The sequence below is a fragment of the Pelophylax lessonae genome (assembly GCF_965119305.1).
Source record: "Pelophylax lessonae genome assembly, chromosome: 4".
NCBI classification, from domain to species: Eukaryota; Metazoa; Chordata; class Amphibia; order Anura; family Ranidae; genus Pelophylax; species Pelophylax lessonae.
The window spans coordinates 263447467-263462995 of record NC_138771.1 but is presented as its reverse complement, the minus strand read 5'-3'; the positions used below and the strand labels follow the sequence as shown (position 1 = coordinate 263462995).

The 15529-nt window shown below is 42.3% G+C and overlaps 1 protein-coding gene across 1 annotated transcript in view; it reads left to right on the top strand.

Moving 5' to 3' along the window:
* MYRFL (myelin regulatory factor like) overlaps positions 1-14990 on the top strand; it is a gene marked incomplete at its 5' end in the record, with an annotated part of 192143 nt that extends 177153 nt beyond the window's left edge. Inside the window, 3 exons of the mRNA XM_082256200.1 lie at positions 6631-6739; positions 10562-10636; positions 14870-14990. Of these exons, the coding sequence (XP_082112326.1) occupies positions 6631-6739; positions 10562-10636; positions 14870-14956 (271 nt within the window). The 3' untranslated portion in view covers positions 14957-14990. The remainder of the gene's footprint in view (positions 1-6630; positions 6740-10561; positions 10637-14869) is intronic.
* Between the last annotated feature and the right edge of the window lie 539 nt (positions 14991-15529).

The window sequence follows — 15529 nt, the reverse complement described above, 5'->3', positions numbered from 1 at the left end:
AAAGCTCTGTTTGTGGGAAAAAATGGATGTAAATTTAGTTTGGGTACGGCTTTGCATGACCGCGCAATTGTCAGTTAAAGTCGCACAGTGCCAAGTTGCAAAAAGTGGCCTGGATGTAAAGCAGGAAAATCCTCCGGTGGTAAAGTGGTTAAGTAGCAGCTGATGATGTCTATTGAGAGATATGGGACATCATCACTGCTCATGTTCTTATTGAATGTATTTTTTACATTTTCATAGTTCATGATGGCTAAAGAACCCCTATACTTAGAAACTGTTATAACCTCCTTAGTAAAAATAACTTCCAGCAAATGTTTCCTTTAGCTGCTGATTGAAGGAATTTTAGGCACATTCCTGTTTACAAAACTATTTCAGTTGATTTCTATTTCTGATACTGCCAGTACTTACCTTAACAGCTCTCTGCAAGTCATGACCACACCATGTAATTTGGGCTCAATGTAGACTGTGACTTAGCCATTCCAGATTCTATATTACAATACCAATGGACTAGGATGTCATGAGAAAGACAATATACAGTATCTCACAAAAGTGAGTACACCCCTTACATTTTTGTAAATATTTTATTATATCTTTTCATGTGACAACACTGAAGAAATGACACTTTGCTACCATGTAAAGTAGTGAGTGTACAGCTTGTATAACAGTGTAAATTTGCTGTCCCCTCAAAATAACTCAACACACAGCCATTAATGTCTAAACGTCTGGCAACAAAAGTGAGTACACCCTACACCCTGGTTTACAGCTGTGTCTCACCCCGTTTGTTTATTGCCTGCATCAGCCCGCACAGCTCATGTGCAATACAATGTGAGTGTATCCTTCAAGTTTTATTTCAATAAACTTTTATAACAGAGAGCATTAGATCTCCTTTTCCCTTTCTTATTATCACATGTTGTGGACCGTGATTATGGATCGGGAAGGCATAACTATCCACTAGCCCTTTCAGTGCCCCAGGACTCCAAGATCTGGTGGTGTGATCCTGCATATCTCCTTAGGATCTTTAGTGTGAGTGACCCAGTGGTGATACACGGGTCAAAGCCTGAGGTGAGAAGCCATCCAATATTGGTTGTGGGATCACGAGCACCAACGCTATCCGTTTGAGCAAATTAGCACTTTACGGTTATTGAAGAGACTGTGTTATCTCACCCAATAATAGCGATATAATATTATCCATAGAGATCACTGGATGAGCACTGAAGCACTTTAGTGATTATTGAAGCTATTATGTTTATGGACTATTATTGATATTTTCCCTAGTGGTTTTCTATGTCACTTGCACTTATATATTTTTACATTATATATTGTGACTTATTTTTGCCAATTTGCACAACTTTATATTATATTGGGTGTATTCATGTTTTATACTAGACATTTTTGCTAGCACCTTTATACTCTTTGAATAAGTACCTTTCATATCAGGATCACATTAGCACATTTAGCACATATTTGCAATATTTGCACATTTTTTGCTTATTTTGCACATTTATTTACATTAGTAGCGCTGTATCACTTTATTTCATTAGTGTTAAGGGGGAACCCATGTTGTCGTTTAGGAATCTGACAATTTGCGTCCAGAATCCCAGTATTTCTGGGCAGCTCCAGAGCAAGTGGTAGAAGGTACTCCGATCTACCTTATACATAGGGCATAGAGTACAAACATCCCTCCTATACCTGGCAGTCATGAGAGGTGTGAGGTAAGAGCGATGGAGGATATATAATTGAGTGAGGCAATCAGACAGTTTGTGAGAGACCGTTTTACAAGCATCCACAGCATCGCTCCACTCCTCATCCTCCAGCGCGCCCACATCCCCCTCCCACCTCACTTTGGAAGTGCACTCCCCCACCGTAGATGTTGGGTGATTGAGCGTATTATAAAGTATAGAGATAAGGGCCCCTGACAATCTCTAGAATTGGGACTGGTTCAATGTTAGGGATGGACTGTGAGAATTGCGTCAGGAAGGCATGGCGGACCTGTAGGTATCTGAAAAACATGTAGTTAGGTAATCCGTATTCGTCCTTTAGAGTATCAAAGGTTTTGAGTGCCCCATTTGCAAGTATATGAAATAGAAAACCGATCCCAAAATGAGCCCACACGTGTGCATCAGGTATAGAACAAAATTCAGGAAGTAGGGTGTTGTGCAACAAAGGGGTGAGTTTGTGAAATGGGGGAAGAGCAAACCTACTGGACACTACATCCCAGACACGCCTATAGTGGTAGAGCAGGGACTTACCATCTCTTCGCACCTCGGCCCCGCGGAGTCCGCCTACTACATTCAACATCGTGTCTGTGGACGAGTGCGCCCAAGAGGGGCACAAGAGGGCCAAAAATCGTGTTCTGTCAATATTGTTGATGTGGAAGAGTTGGGAAAGTTTCAATGCCAGGTAGTACAGGTTAAAGTCGGGAAGTGCAACCCCACCCAAGTCCGAGGGATTCTTTAGTTTCCGCCAAGATAACTTGTGTCTGCTAGACCCCCAAACAAACAGTTTGAGGAGGGATTCTATCTGCATGAAAAATTTAAGAGGGAGGTACACCAGCGAATGCCAGAGTATATAGAGTAACTTAGACAGAAGTACCATTTTTATGAGGTTAACGCGGCCCATCACCCCTAGGGGCAGACAGGCCCAGGTTTGCATCTTGGCCTTAACCAGAGTAACCAGAGGTTGGAGATTGTCAGGGATATAGTCCGGCGGTGAATTGGTAACCTGGACACCTAGGTACTTGATGCGGCCAACTCTCTGTAAAGGAAGGTCAGCACGGACAGGAAGGATGGAAATGTCATCTATTAGCAGTATTTGGGATTTGTCCCAGTTAACTTTAAGACCTGAAAACTGGCCAAACAGTTCAATGAGATCCTGGACAGTGTGTAGGGAGTCATCTCGGTCAGCCAAGTAAAGCAAAGTGTCGTCAGCATACATTCCAATTTTCTTCTCGAGGGGTCCCACTCTTAGGCCCACTATCCTAGGGTGTGCGCGGTTCCGCAACCAGGGCGTAAAGCGGGGGAGACAGTGGGCAGCCTTGGCGAGTACCCCTGGTGAGGGGGAAACTCTCAGACGTCCACCCGTTCGCCAGTACCCTAGCTACAGGGGCCTGATCTAAGATCTGTATCCAGCGAACAAAGTTGGGGCCAAAACCATAACTCTCCAAGCATTTCCAAAGAAACACCCATTCAACAGAGTCGAATGCTGGGCCTGCAAATTCATGAACAGACGTCTCAAGTTGAATGAGGTGTTTCTACCCGGCATGGATCAAGGAGAGAATCACTCAATTCAGCCTGACAGACAGTATTTTGGCCAGTATTTTGATGTTCACCTGCAGCAAGGAGATACTGTAGGACGATAAGATTCGGGTTGGTGTGGGTCCTTGCCTGGTTTGGGAATTAGGACAATTAAAGCTTCCCGCATGGAAGGGGGCAAGGTGGAGGTTTCAAAAACATGGTCAAACAGTGCAAGCAACTGGGGCACCAGTGTGTCAGAGTACAAGGAATAAAACTCTATGGGCAAGCCATCTTAACCCGGGGACTTGAACCTCAGGAATTTGGCTATGGCGTCAGTATTTCATCTGGTGTAAGTGGGGCCTCCAGTTGCTCTATCTGTTCAGCAGTTAATTGAGGGAAATCGATAGAGGCTTGAAAGGATTCCATCAGAGAGGTGTCGCTAAGGGGCAATAGAGGTGTATAAGTGGTGAAAAAATTCCTTAAATTTCTCCGCTACCAATCTGGGCTCGGAAACAGGTGCTCCATTGGGGGGTTGTAAGCTGATCACCACCGGGGGTCTATTCTTGCTGTGTACTAGATAGGCCAGAATATTACCTGTTAGTTCCCCATGCTCAAAAAGTTTTTGTTTTTGAAAGAAAAGCTTCCTCCGGGACCTCTCGTATTCTAACTAAGTAACCACTCTAGTCATGAATTTAAGCTGTGCAGCCTTAGGGGGCGAAGGGTCTGCTACATAGAACTGCTCCACAGAGGATAGTTGTGGGGAGGCTTGGATAAGGGCCGTTGTGGAGTCAGACTTCAATTTATTGATACGGGAGATGAAGGTCGCCCTGGCGTGGAGTTTAAATGCCCCCCAGACCACCGGAGGAGGGGGAGTGTGGTCATTGTCATGAAAAAAACTGCTTCCAGAGGGCTGTCAAGTCCTCCTCCTCGGGAATGAGGGTAAGCCAGGTTGGGTTAAGCCGCCAGGCTGGTGGATGGCGCTCATGCTGGAGCCTGAGTGTCCCCAATAAGGGCTATGGTCAGAAAGTCTTCTAGCAGGGAAGCCCGCATCCAGCAGTCAGGGGGTCAAGGTGAGAGAGGTTAGGATATAATCGATGCGGGACATAGAGTGCTGGGTTGAGGAGAAACACGAGAAAGCCCTTACAGAGGGGAACTTAACTCTCCAGGTGTCTGACAGATTAAATTCTGCCACTAACCTAGCAAATCTGGTCGTGGAGGTCGGCAGTTGAGACTGCGCGGAGGTATGGAGTCTGTCTAAACTGGCATTCATGGTGTTGTTAAAGTCCCCAAGCCAAATCACAGGAACCTGAGGGTGCAGCATCATGAAGTCCAGGCCCTCCATAAGAACTGAAGAAGAAAAAGGGGCGGTACATAAAAAGCCATAATTAAAAAGGGTTCACCAAAGAGTGATGCATGGAGGAACACATACCTTCCCAATGGGTCTACTAGAGACCCCTGGAGAACAAAGTGCACTGACTTGGCCACCAGGATAGTCCCCTGGAGTGGGAGGTGTACATGGAGTGGAACGTCCAGCCTATACAAGGGTGCTTCAGCGCCAATTGAAGACGGCCTTCCAGATGAGTCTCCACCAAAATTATAATGTCGGCTCTCTGGTATTTGAGGAAGGCGAAGACTGCAGGTCTCTTGAGTTTATCTCTCAGGCCTCGCATGTTCCAGGTTAAAAATGTAAGCGATGCCATAAAGGCAATCGGCCATAAGTGTGTGCAGGTACTCCTGGGGTCCCGTTCACCCTAATATACTCAGTACAGAAAGCAGCACAGGGAGCAGTATATGTATATAATGTTGAACACAAATGCAGTGCATGCCCCCGCCACCAAAACTGGTACCAGAGGGGTGGTGGGTATAAACTCCTGTCTCAGACAGGTACAGGGAGTGAAACTTCGCTGGGTAGCTAGACATACTTATAGAACCAACTCCGGTTCCGGTAGGAACAGGGAATCAGGCAGAGTGCTCCGTCAGCTGCAGGCGATGTATATTCCTTTGGCCGGAGGTGGTCATATAGGAGAAATAGGTGGTAAACATCAAAGAATAGCCAGAGCAAATAACCGTACAGTGCGGGGCCCGTCAAGAAGGCAGTAGTGCTGTGTGGTGACATAGCTCAGGGGAAACTATGTCAGAGGCCAGAGTCAGTTCACTGCAGCAGAAGAGGTGCTTAAAAAGGGAGAAAGAGATCAGTGAGCCGGAGGGGAAAAACCCAGTGTAGTCAGGGCACATAGAGAGAATGAGGCATGAGGCGCTCCTAGCCCCTTACCTCCTGGTCCAACCAGGCGATGACAGCCTCAGGGACTTCAAAAAAGTGCACTATATCTTCTCCTTCCATGGGAGGCGAGCCGGAAATAGCATGGCATACTTTACATGTTTAATGCGGAGTCTGCGCTTAGCTTTGGTGAAGGTCTTGCGTTTCCTCTGAACTTCGGCAGAGAAGTCTGGGAAGATTGCGATCCTGCCATTACCAAAGGGTATATTACCCTTCTCCCTGGTTATTTTGAGGGTGGTATCTCTGTCCCCGTAATTGAGTAATTTAGCAATGACGGTGCTCAGTGGTGCTCCCTGGGGCGGTGGTCTGCCTGACAGTCAGTGAGCGTGCTCCACCACAAAAGTGGGGGAGAAGGCTTCACGGCCATAGGGTCAGACCCCTCAGCCCCCTCAGGCAAGCCAATCAGCCGTAAATTACAGCGGCGCATTCTATTCTCCATATCATCCTGCTTGAGCAGGATTTGGCTCACCTGGAGTTGGAGGCGGTCGGAGGGGTTTTGCAATGGGGGCAGAGAGTCTTCCACACCACTGTGGCAGTTCTCAGTTTCTGTCACCCGCTCCCTTAGTTTCTCCAGGTCTTGTCTGACAAGTGATATATTGATTTTGACCTCCTCTATCTTAGAAGTAAGCGATGCCTGACACGTTGAGATAGCCTTCAATAATTTGGCTGTGTCAGCTCCCGCCGAGCTTGCCTCCGCCCCTGCCTCAGCGCCACCTTGGTAAGAGGTCTCCTTGTCCTGGCGATGGTATTTATCTAGTTTAGCCAGGGTTTCTGTGGGTTTTTTAGGGGGGGACATGGTGCAGCAGCGTCAGGGCAGAGCGGCAGATACGGGGAGCCCAAAACAGGATCTTGGGGTGAAAGGAGTAATGTTAGAAGTAGTTCAGACTGACAGAGCTCTGCTTACCCGCATCCTACTGCATGCTGCTCCAGGCCACGCCCCCTCTACTCTACATTTTATTTTATAAGTGGAAATACAATTTTTTTTTTTAAGTAATATGTTTATTATGCCTTAAATTAAAGTTATCTTGAAATATCTGTTTAGCTGTAATCTGTCTGAAATGCATCATTAATGCTGTGCTTTTCCCCTTATTAATTTGTGTTGTATGCTATTTCTGCTTTTAGCACTACAGAACCACTGATTGTCTACCAGTGTAAGGTGATCCTGGGGAATATCTGTAACAGAGGTGTTAATGTAAGGAGAAAAAGAGAGGATTCTCCAGAGGCAACTCAGGTAAAAAAGAATGTGTGAGAACTGCACTAATATTAAAAACTGGTGCAAAGAATAGTAGGTGATGGAGGAGCCCTCATTATGTCACTTGCAGCAAGTTAAAATCCCATAGGGTCACTTCTTTCATAAGGTCCCATGTCTCATTTCTTGCAAGAAACTGTAATTGGTATTAACTAAAACATCATGATCATTAGGGAAAACTGTTGACACTTTTTTTTTTTTTTTTTTTTTTTTTACGTTTATCAAGCTAAATTTATTGAACTGAAGTTATGCCTTTGTTTTAATGGGAAGTTTAGTCACTTGCCCTGACTTATCAGACGACAAGGTACTATTTTCCAGAAGATAAAGCAAACCATGATATTCCTCTTGCAATCCCATATAACAGTACTTGTGCATAAAGACAGTTGTAAGCTCTTCATTGCTATCTTCAGTGCCACAGTACTTCACCAATCATTTCTAGGTAAAGTCCACCAAGATAAAAAACACCAATCAATATATGTATTTATCCATGCTAAAAAAATATATAAATTAGGACACCTGTACAGTTTTACCATTCCTGCGGTGGTCTTTGCAAAAGCAACATTTCTCATTACATAAGACAACAAATATGACACATACATTTTTTAAGAAAAAAAATGCTTTCTTTTGTTGTTATTGCCCTGCAAAAATGCTTACATTTTTTATGCAACCCATAGGCAAAAAAACATACTGTGTTAGATGGATCAGTGTTAAAAGAGTTGTAAAGTCAGAAGGTCTTTTATTTTAATGCATTCTATGCATTAAGATGAAAAGCCTTCTGTGTGTAAGAGTCTCCTCTCCCAGCACCCCCTAATACTTACCTGAGCCCCATCTCTATCTAGCGATGTTAACGAGTCCCTTGTCCATCTGGGACTCTCCCTCCTGATTGGCTGAGACACAGTCATGGCGTTATTGGCTCCTGTGGCTGTCAATCAAAGTCAGTTAGCCAATCAGGAGAGAGGGGGTGGGGCCAGACCACAGCTCTGTGTCTGAATGGATACAGGGAGCTGCAGCTAGGCTCGGGTGCCCCCATAGCAAGCTGCTTGCTGTGGGGGCACTCAACAGGACCGAGGGGCCAGGAGAGCTGAAGAGGGACCAAAGAAGAGGAGGATCTGGGTTGCTCCATGAAAAAACCAACTCCACAGAGGAGGTAAGTATAATATGTTTGTTAATTTAAAAAAAAAAAACTAAAAAAAGGACTTTCACTTTAAAAACTATGGTAATGTAAAAAAGTATAACTTATGTTCTATCATTTGTCACATTTGAATTGACACTTAAAGTGATTGTAAAGTCTCAGTTTTTTTTCTATAAAAATAACAAACATGTTATACTTACCTGGTTTGTTTAGTAGTTTTACACAGGGCAGCCCGGATCCCCCTCTTCTCAGATCCCTGACTGGAACTCCTGGCCCCTCCCTCCTGTTAAGTGCCCCCACAGCAAGCAGCTTGCTATGGGGGCACCTGAGCTGAGCTGCAGCTCCCTGTGTTCATCCAGACACGGAGCTGCCGTTCGGCCCCACCCCCTCTCCCGATTGGCCTACTGAGTTTGATTGACAGCAGCGGGAGCCAATGGTGCTTCTGCTGTGTCTCAGCCAATCAGGGGATATGGCTGAGGCACTTCTGGACTTCACTGGATAGAAAGGGGGCTCAGATGAGTATTAGGGGAGCTGCTGTACACCGAAGGCTTTTTATCTTAATGCATTGAATGCATTAAGATTAAAAAAAACTTCTGATTTTACAACGCCTTTAAATAATAATTCTAGTGCAAAGCATTTTAAACTTTTTTTCAATTGAATCTACCAGAAAAACGAAATAAAAAAAGTCAACATAATGTTAGAAAAATAGAACAAAAAAAGGATGTTGCTTTGTATCTACATTATCTATCTTAACTCTGAAGTTCTGAACAGTGTTTATTTACACTGTGTCAAGCTGTCTTTTTTTTTTTGACAGCAGTAGCTATTACAGCTGCTGTATTTACACAGCAACTTCTGACTGTCAACCTCGCAGTTAGAAATAGTCAGCAACAGCAAGTGCTAGAGGTGGGAACAGCAGGGGGACATGAAAGGAAACTAATCTTCAAGTACCCATTTTTTTTCAATTAAATCATTGCTAGAATAAGTATGATATACAGATGATTATAACAATATATGTTTGTGCAACTTTATGTAGAGTGGATGGGGAAATCTTGCCTGACAGGCATTGTATTATGATAGCTGGCACCCATGGCAGTCACAATACCCGAACATGAGCCCTATCTGATTGGATACAACTGCTGTTCGACTGACAATTTTCCACCCAGTTGCTTTTATTTTCAAAAAGGATGTCAGACGGGAGGGTGTTGACAGGGCCAAATAAGCACTACCCACCACCTTCTGGATGTATTCCACATGTACTGGTTTTATGTGATCTTTTAATCAACAGAAGGTAGAAAATGCTTTTTGATTATTTCTGCATTACCATATATCCTTCCCTTCGCCAACTATCTACTGCTTCTTTTTTTCCTGCAATGATTTCTCCACTACCCCACTCCTTGTATCTCATGAGATAAAAACTCTTGTGGTGTAGTATTGCAATTTTTATTTCAATTGGAACTCAATGAACTCTTGAAAAAAAGTCAATTTAACTGTTAGGTGATTTAAATCAGAAAAGTAGAAAGACACAAAGGAGCAAAGTATTCTGTAACCTTTAGGCTCGGTTCACACTGGGCTGACCTGTCAGGCGATTTAGTCCCATGACAATTTGCGCCCCCATTCAGTGCAATGGAACCCATCTAATTGGAGCGGCTCAAGTTGCTCAGACTTAGAAAAAGGTTCCTGCACTACTTCAGGGCAGCTTCAGAGCCACTTGCATTGACTTCTGTTAAATAAGTAATTTGCAAGCTGCGAGGAAGTTGCGCTTTGTGGCGTGGCTTCAAAGTCGGGCGACTTTGAAGCCATGCTAGTGTGAACCAAGACTTAAAGTGGGTTGTGTCACAGGGCCTGCAATATTCCATCCAAAAGGGCCTTAATTTAATTCTTGCCTAGGACCCCAATTCATGTAAAACCAGACCTGGAGTTACCTTAAAGTGATTGGAAACATAATTTAAAAAACAAACAAACACAAACATGTCATACCTGCTCTGTGTAAGGGTTTTGCACAGAGCAGCCCTGATCCTCCTCTTCTGGGGTCCCACACCTGGTGATCCTGGCTCCATCCCCCTGCCGAATGCCACTATAGGCAAGCCATTTGACATACACAGTAAAACTTGGCCCCCGACCCTCACTCTCTCCTCAAAGGCTGTAATCTGGCTCGGGTAAGTATTTTGAAGGGGGGGGGCTTAGGGGGATCCCGTGCACAGAAGGTTTTTTACCTTAATGCAGAGAATGCATTAAAGTAAAAACCTTCTACCCTTACACTTACTTTAAAACTAGAATATTTCAAAGAACACCCTCATATTTTTACCAAAGGGGGGGGGGGGCATTCCTTTGTCGCATACCCACATGTAATGGAAAATGAACTGCAATATGAGTGTAGCATGTCAGCTGATTAAAGTTTTGCCTGTGAAGTCATCGGTGTGCAGCTTTTCCTTTGGACTATACTGTGTGCTGTCAAGAGAACGCTGAATCTGCCCATTGAAACCTGTTGGCACAGGCCCTTACAATTTGTTAAACTATTTAGGAGGTTTTAAAAATGTAATGTTATTTAAAATACATGTTTGCTGTGATATATTAGATGATTTGCTTTATTATCTCTCCTTGAGATACAATTGTATTTATTTAATCCTTTCTGTAAACATTTTAATTCATTCTTGTGTCATTGAATTATTTAGGGTCTTCAGCATCACTGGATCCTCCCTGTAGCCTATCTATTTGACAGTGAATACCATTTTCGTGTGGCCACCCCAGTAAGTTGCCCTGTGCTTAGAATACAGTTATAAAAATAAAAAAAAAGGACACCACTATTATCTGTATAACCCTCTGGTAGTAGGTAACTTCTTAGACTCTATTAATATTAATAATAGTGATGGCTGTGAGGAATTGGATTAATAAGTAGCACCTGTTTAATGATGGATTATCTTTTGTTCCTAAATAACCTATACAAAAACGATTAAATCCATTGTTAGCCCTGCGTCATATCTAGGTCATATTTTTGAAGGTAAGATGGGGTTTTTCTGTTTCAGTACAAGTAGACAGTGGAGACCCAGTGGTATACCCACTGCCCATATTGGAGAAACAAGGCCACCTACTGATTGAAATTTGTATAGTCCATGGTTAGCTTTAGATTGAAATTACTCTTACGTGATATTTCCTCTCATCCTGTTATACTTCTAAGAAAGGGAATGATAGTATATCTCCTCAGTGGAACGGTAACAGCAAAAAACACACTCATAAGAGTTTCAACCAATTGCTACTCTATCCAAAACTAAAAAAAAAAATGTTTTGCGATATATATACACTTTAAAGCCCCACCATAGGAAAAACTTATGTTTATTTTTGTTGGGTAATTTGTAAATGTTAAAACCTCTGTTTTCTGTTGCTGTCTATGTTCTCATTTGGGAGATTTCTGCTCACGTGATGAGCTTGGGCATGTTTGTATTGGGATCTAACACCATGCATGCAAGCCCTTCAGGAAGTTCTCACCTGTATGGGCCAATCATTTGCATGTAAGGGTCACATGAGGTTCGCCCTCGGGTGGGTTCTTGAACTACACCAGGCATTGAACAGGGCCATTATCCTTTCATGTACTAATTCTTTGCCGAATGCATGCACACTAAAGCCTGGGGACCAGGCAGGAGTTGTGGTCATGTGAATGTAAAACATTAAGTTGATCTCCCAACTCCACCATGAGCCATGTGTGTGCATTACCTAACATACAGAGTTCTTCCTTAAGCTTCATCATGTCCTGTTCTACACACTTGTACTGATGTGTGTGTTGCATTTGGAGGGCCAGGCAGCCCACAAACTTACCAGGGAAAGTAAGATCCTGGTCCTAACAGGGCAAAGCTCATTACTTTCAGACAGAACATGGGGTGAGGAAAAATCTGTATACTCCCTGCTTATTTGACAGGTGTCAGAAAGCCCCAGTTAAAAGGAAATCCCCTCCACTTTAACTGGAAAAGGGAGTAGGTAAGTTTTAGAACACAGCATAGCAACCCAACAAATGGTAAAAATAAATAAATAAAATACTTTGGACACAGCACATAGAACCTAACAAAGGGTCTAAAAAATGTTGGCTGCTGTTGAATGTTAAGTTCTATATTATAACACACGACAATTGTTTATAAAAAGCTATAGGACCTGTGTAGATGGGAAAATACACTGTGCTTTCAGGTGCATACAACTTATATTTCAGATCAGTTTGAGACACTTCTGAGTTCCTTCAATGGTATTGACACAAAGAAAATCCAATGTACATAGCTGTTAAGGAACTTTAAGACCTATCTCACTTACCGACAGATGTCTCAGCATTCTGAGCATCTTGGCCTTTACCTGTATTGTCTGTCACAAATAACATGTCAGGGCAGATGTAGGAAATGGTGGACTGTTGACTCCCTAATCTGTATGTTAGGGCTCACTCGCAAAGTGTTGCAGTGTGTTAACATGGATTGCGTAAGGGCAGCTTCTGACACACCACAATGGGTAAAATGTGTACGTGACTTTTTTTTAGCAACACTGTGCACCAGTGCATATGCATTGTGGTGCACAGTGGTATGCTGTACTCTAATATACAATGCCATTCATAATGTCACCACCAGAAAAATGTGCCTAAACGTGTGTTAACATGCATTTACATTTTGAGAAATTCACTATGGTGTTTAAAGACCTGGTCTGATAATAAAAAAAAAAAAAACACAGGAACAAGATAGATTTCTTGCAATACTCCAAAGATCAGTAGGGATTGTCGGCTCTTAATCCGTGGGTATATTTCCTTGCAGCTCAACGTCAACATACTACAGGTTGGGAAAGATGTTGCCCTTGTGTGCCCTCTTATAACATGCTTTCTTCTTTATTCCATGGCAAAAACCCACTACAGGCGTTAGAGTCTCCTATTTTTCCTAAAGTACAACCCACACTTCCCACATCACATTTGATGTATAAAGTGTGGCAGTCAGCTAAAACTCTGTATACCCTGCTCTGGTTAATGATGCATTAGCCTAACTTTCTCAGCTGGAAGGCTTTTTAAAGTGGCAGAGGGTAGGAGTCACAGCTCTCTTTCAGCTTTATATTAATGGAACAAAACTGGTTCTATCAATGTTTACAATTGCACCAGAGCTCCATACACAGAGCTTGATTCCTTCCACCCCTTTATTTGATACACTTACCAGGGGTGAGGGTACTACAGGATGTATCTTAACTGCATACATGCAGTCGTTGGCAAAATTTGTACTTAAATTGCCACTCCCCTATAAGCGCAGATGGAAGGAAGATTTGAGTCCCCTTTCTGAAGAGCTTTGGGATAAAGTATTGCAAAGCAGCCAGATTGTTTTGCTCCTCGGGTGACACAGATTTTTATTTTGCGTAGTGTTCCCTACACAGATTTTTTTGTATCAAAGAGGCCTCAGGGAAAACTGACACCTTTCCAGATGCAACCACCCGCATGATAACCTTATTTATTTACTGTGGAGATGCCCAAAGCTTAGATGCTACTTGCATGGGGGTTATCTCAACCTTAAATGATCTTATACGGTACTACCCTAGCCCCTGATCTCATTGTATGTAACCTAGGTTATGTTGATTCCACAGAAAGAAAGGTGTTGATTCCACTACGTTGGGTTATAACCTAACTTTGGCAGTCATAAGATTCCTTTAGTTTTTTTGACAATATTTCTTTATTGAAGAAAGAAATCAAGTAATGTACAGTAACTTAGATGAGAATGAGAGTTGACAAATGGAATTATTAACAAAGGAAGGGTGTACAGTACCAGGTTCGATCCAATATAGGATGGATTGAGTATTCAGGGCCTTACACTCCTATGCATCGGAATAAGGGAATAGAAACAATTGGGGGGTAGGGGGAAGGGAAGGAAAGGGAAGAGGAAAGGAATGGAGAAGCAAGTTAGTGCTTTGTGCTATGAGCTTAGATAATAAAGTGAACAGTAATCAGTAATCATTCCCAGAAGGCTCTATTTGGTCTGTGAGGGGCAGGTATGAAGGACCTTCTTTATGGAAGGTCATCCTACTAGAAACGGCATTTAGGCAGTGGGTTAATGAACAGATGCAGTTCTAGAGTCTGATTGCCAGAATTGCCAGTGGTCATAGAATGTATCTAGTTTCAGCTTTGATTTGGCGAATAAGAATTCAATAGACAAATGGTCTGCTTCCAGAACCGGCAATAGGGAGGCAGGCAGCAATAAGTATGTTTGTAATAATAGGGTGGAATTTCAGGGGCCAGTTCGAGAGGCCTAGTCCAAAGAGAGCCACCTGTAGGATTAGCATAACAGGTACATTGGTAACATCCTAAATGAGGGTGGAAATGCATGTCCAAAATGGGATAAAGGACAGGCATTCCCCCCAGATGTGAAAAATATGTCTATCCATATCACAGTTTCTCCACCATTTCCTGGACTGGAATAGAAACATTCAAGCTAGCTTTACGGGGTTAAAATACAGACAATAGAGTATTTTCATCAGGGTTTCCAATGGGAAATGGTGGGGGATAAGATCCCTCTTTATCGCATGAAAACTGATGGCTTTATGATGGGCATCTGTTAATCCTCCAAATGTAGATGAGTGGAAATCTGAAATAAACAACTATATTCTGTTTGAGAAACATACGTACCTACTTCGTAATGCTCTACTCAAGTTTGATCCAATATGCTCAGACAGCTTGTCACTACCTTGTTATGTACTTGAAAAATCACTCTACCTTTAAATTATATTTGAATGTATGAATGTATCCTTCTGTGCAAACGTGGCATGAAAGAGCAAGCCTGTAGAGAAGTGGTAGTCCTCCATTCTGTTGGCATCCAGGCAATATATATATATATATATATATATATATATTTTTTTTTTTTTTTTTTAAAGGAATGCCAACAAAAAAATAATGTAGAACTTTGACTCAGCAGGAGAACGGGGAGAAATTTGGAAGCAAATATTTATGCAATATTTATACTTTTTGTTTTTCTTTTTTTTTATAGGATCTTGCAAATTGTTCAACGGACCCAAACTTTGCTGGAATCCTGTACACAGACTATCATTTCTATTTTTATCGAGAATGCAACTAGAACCCCATAATGACATGTTTGTTTAATGCTGAACAATTACATTTAATAATAATTGTGTTGCCCAGGCTTGCACAACCCGCGTTATGTTTGCATCACAGCTACTGTATGTCATTTTTACTTTGATGTTACATTATTTTTTTAACTGATTAATGTAATAGGAAGAAAATAGAGAGTTGAAGTGTAAATAGTAAAGGGGCTCATGCTTTCTGTTATCTAGTTTAGAGATCCCCCAATTCCACACCATTTCTTATGAAGAAGTCAGATTGAATTTTCTGAGTCTTGAATCCTGTACATTTCTTATGAACACCGTGAGAGGTAGTGTAGACTATTTGGCACTCGAGGTGACAAGGCAAGCTATGTTACGCCTAATGCATCCTGCATGTTTCAGTCCAAAATTTAGAAAATATATTACAAATGTTAATTACTTAGATAAATAAATGATAAAAAGGCGCTGGTAATCTTTTTAAGTGCTGGGTATAAATATTTGTAAATAATTAGAGAGTGTAAGCTTACTAAAAAAAACTTTTTAAAAATTCAATACAAACATCAGTGGTGCATATATATACAGTAAAT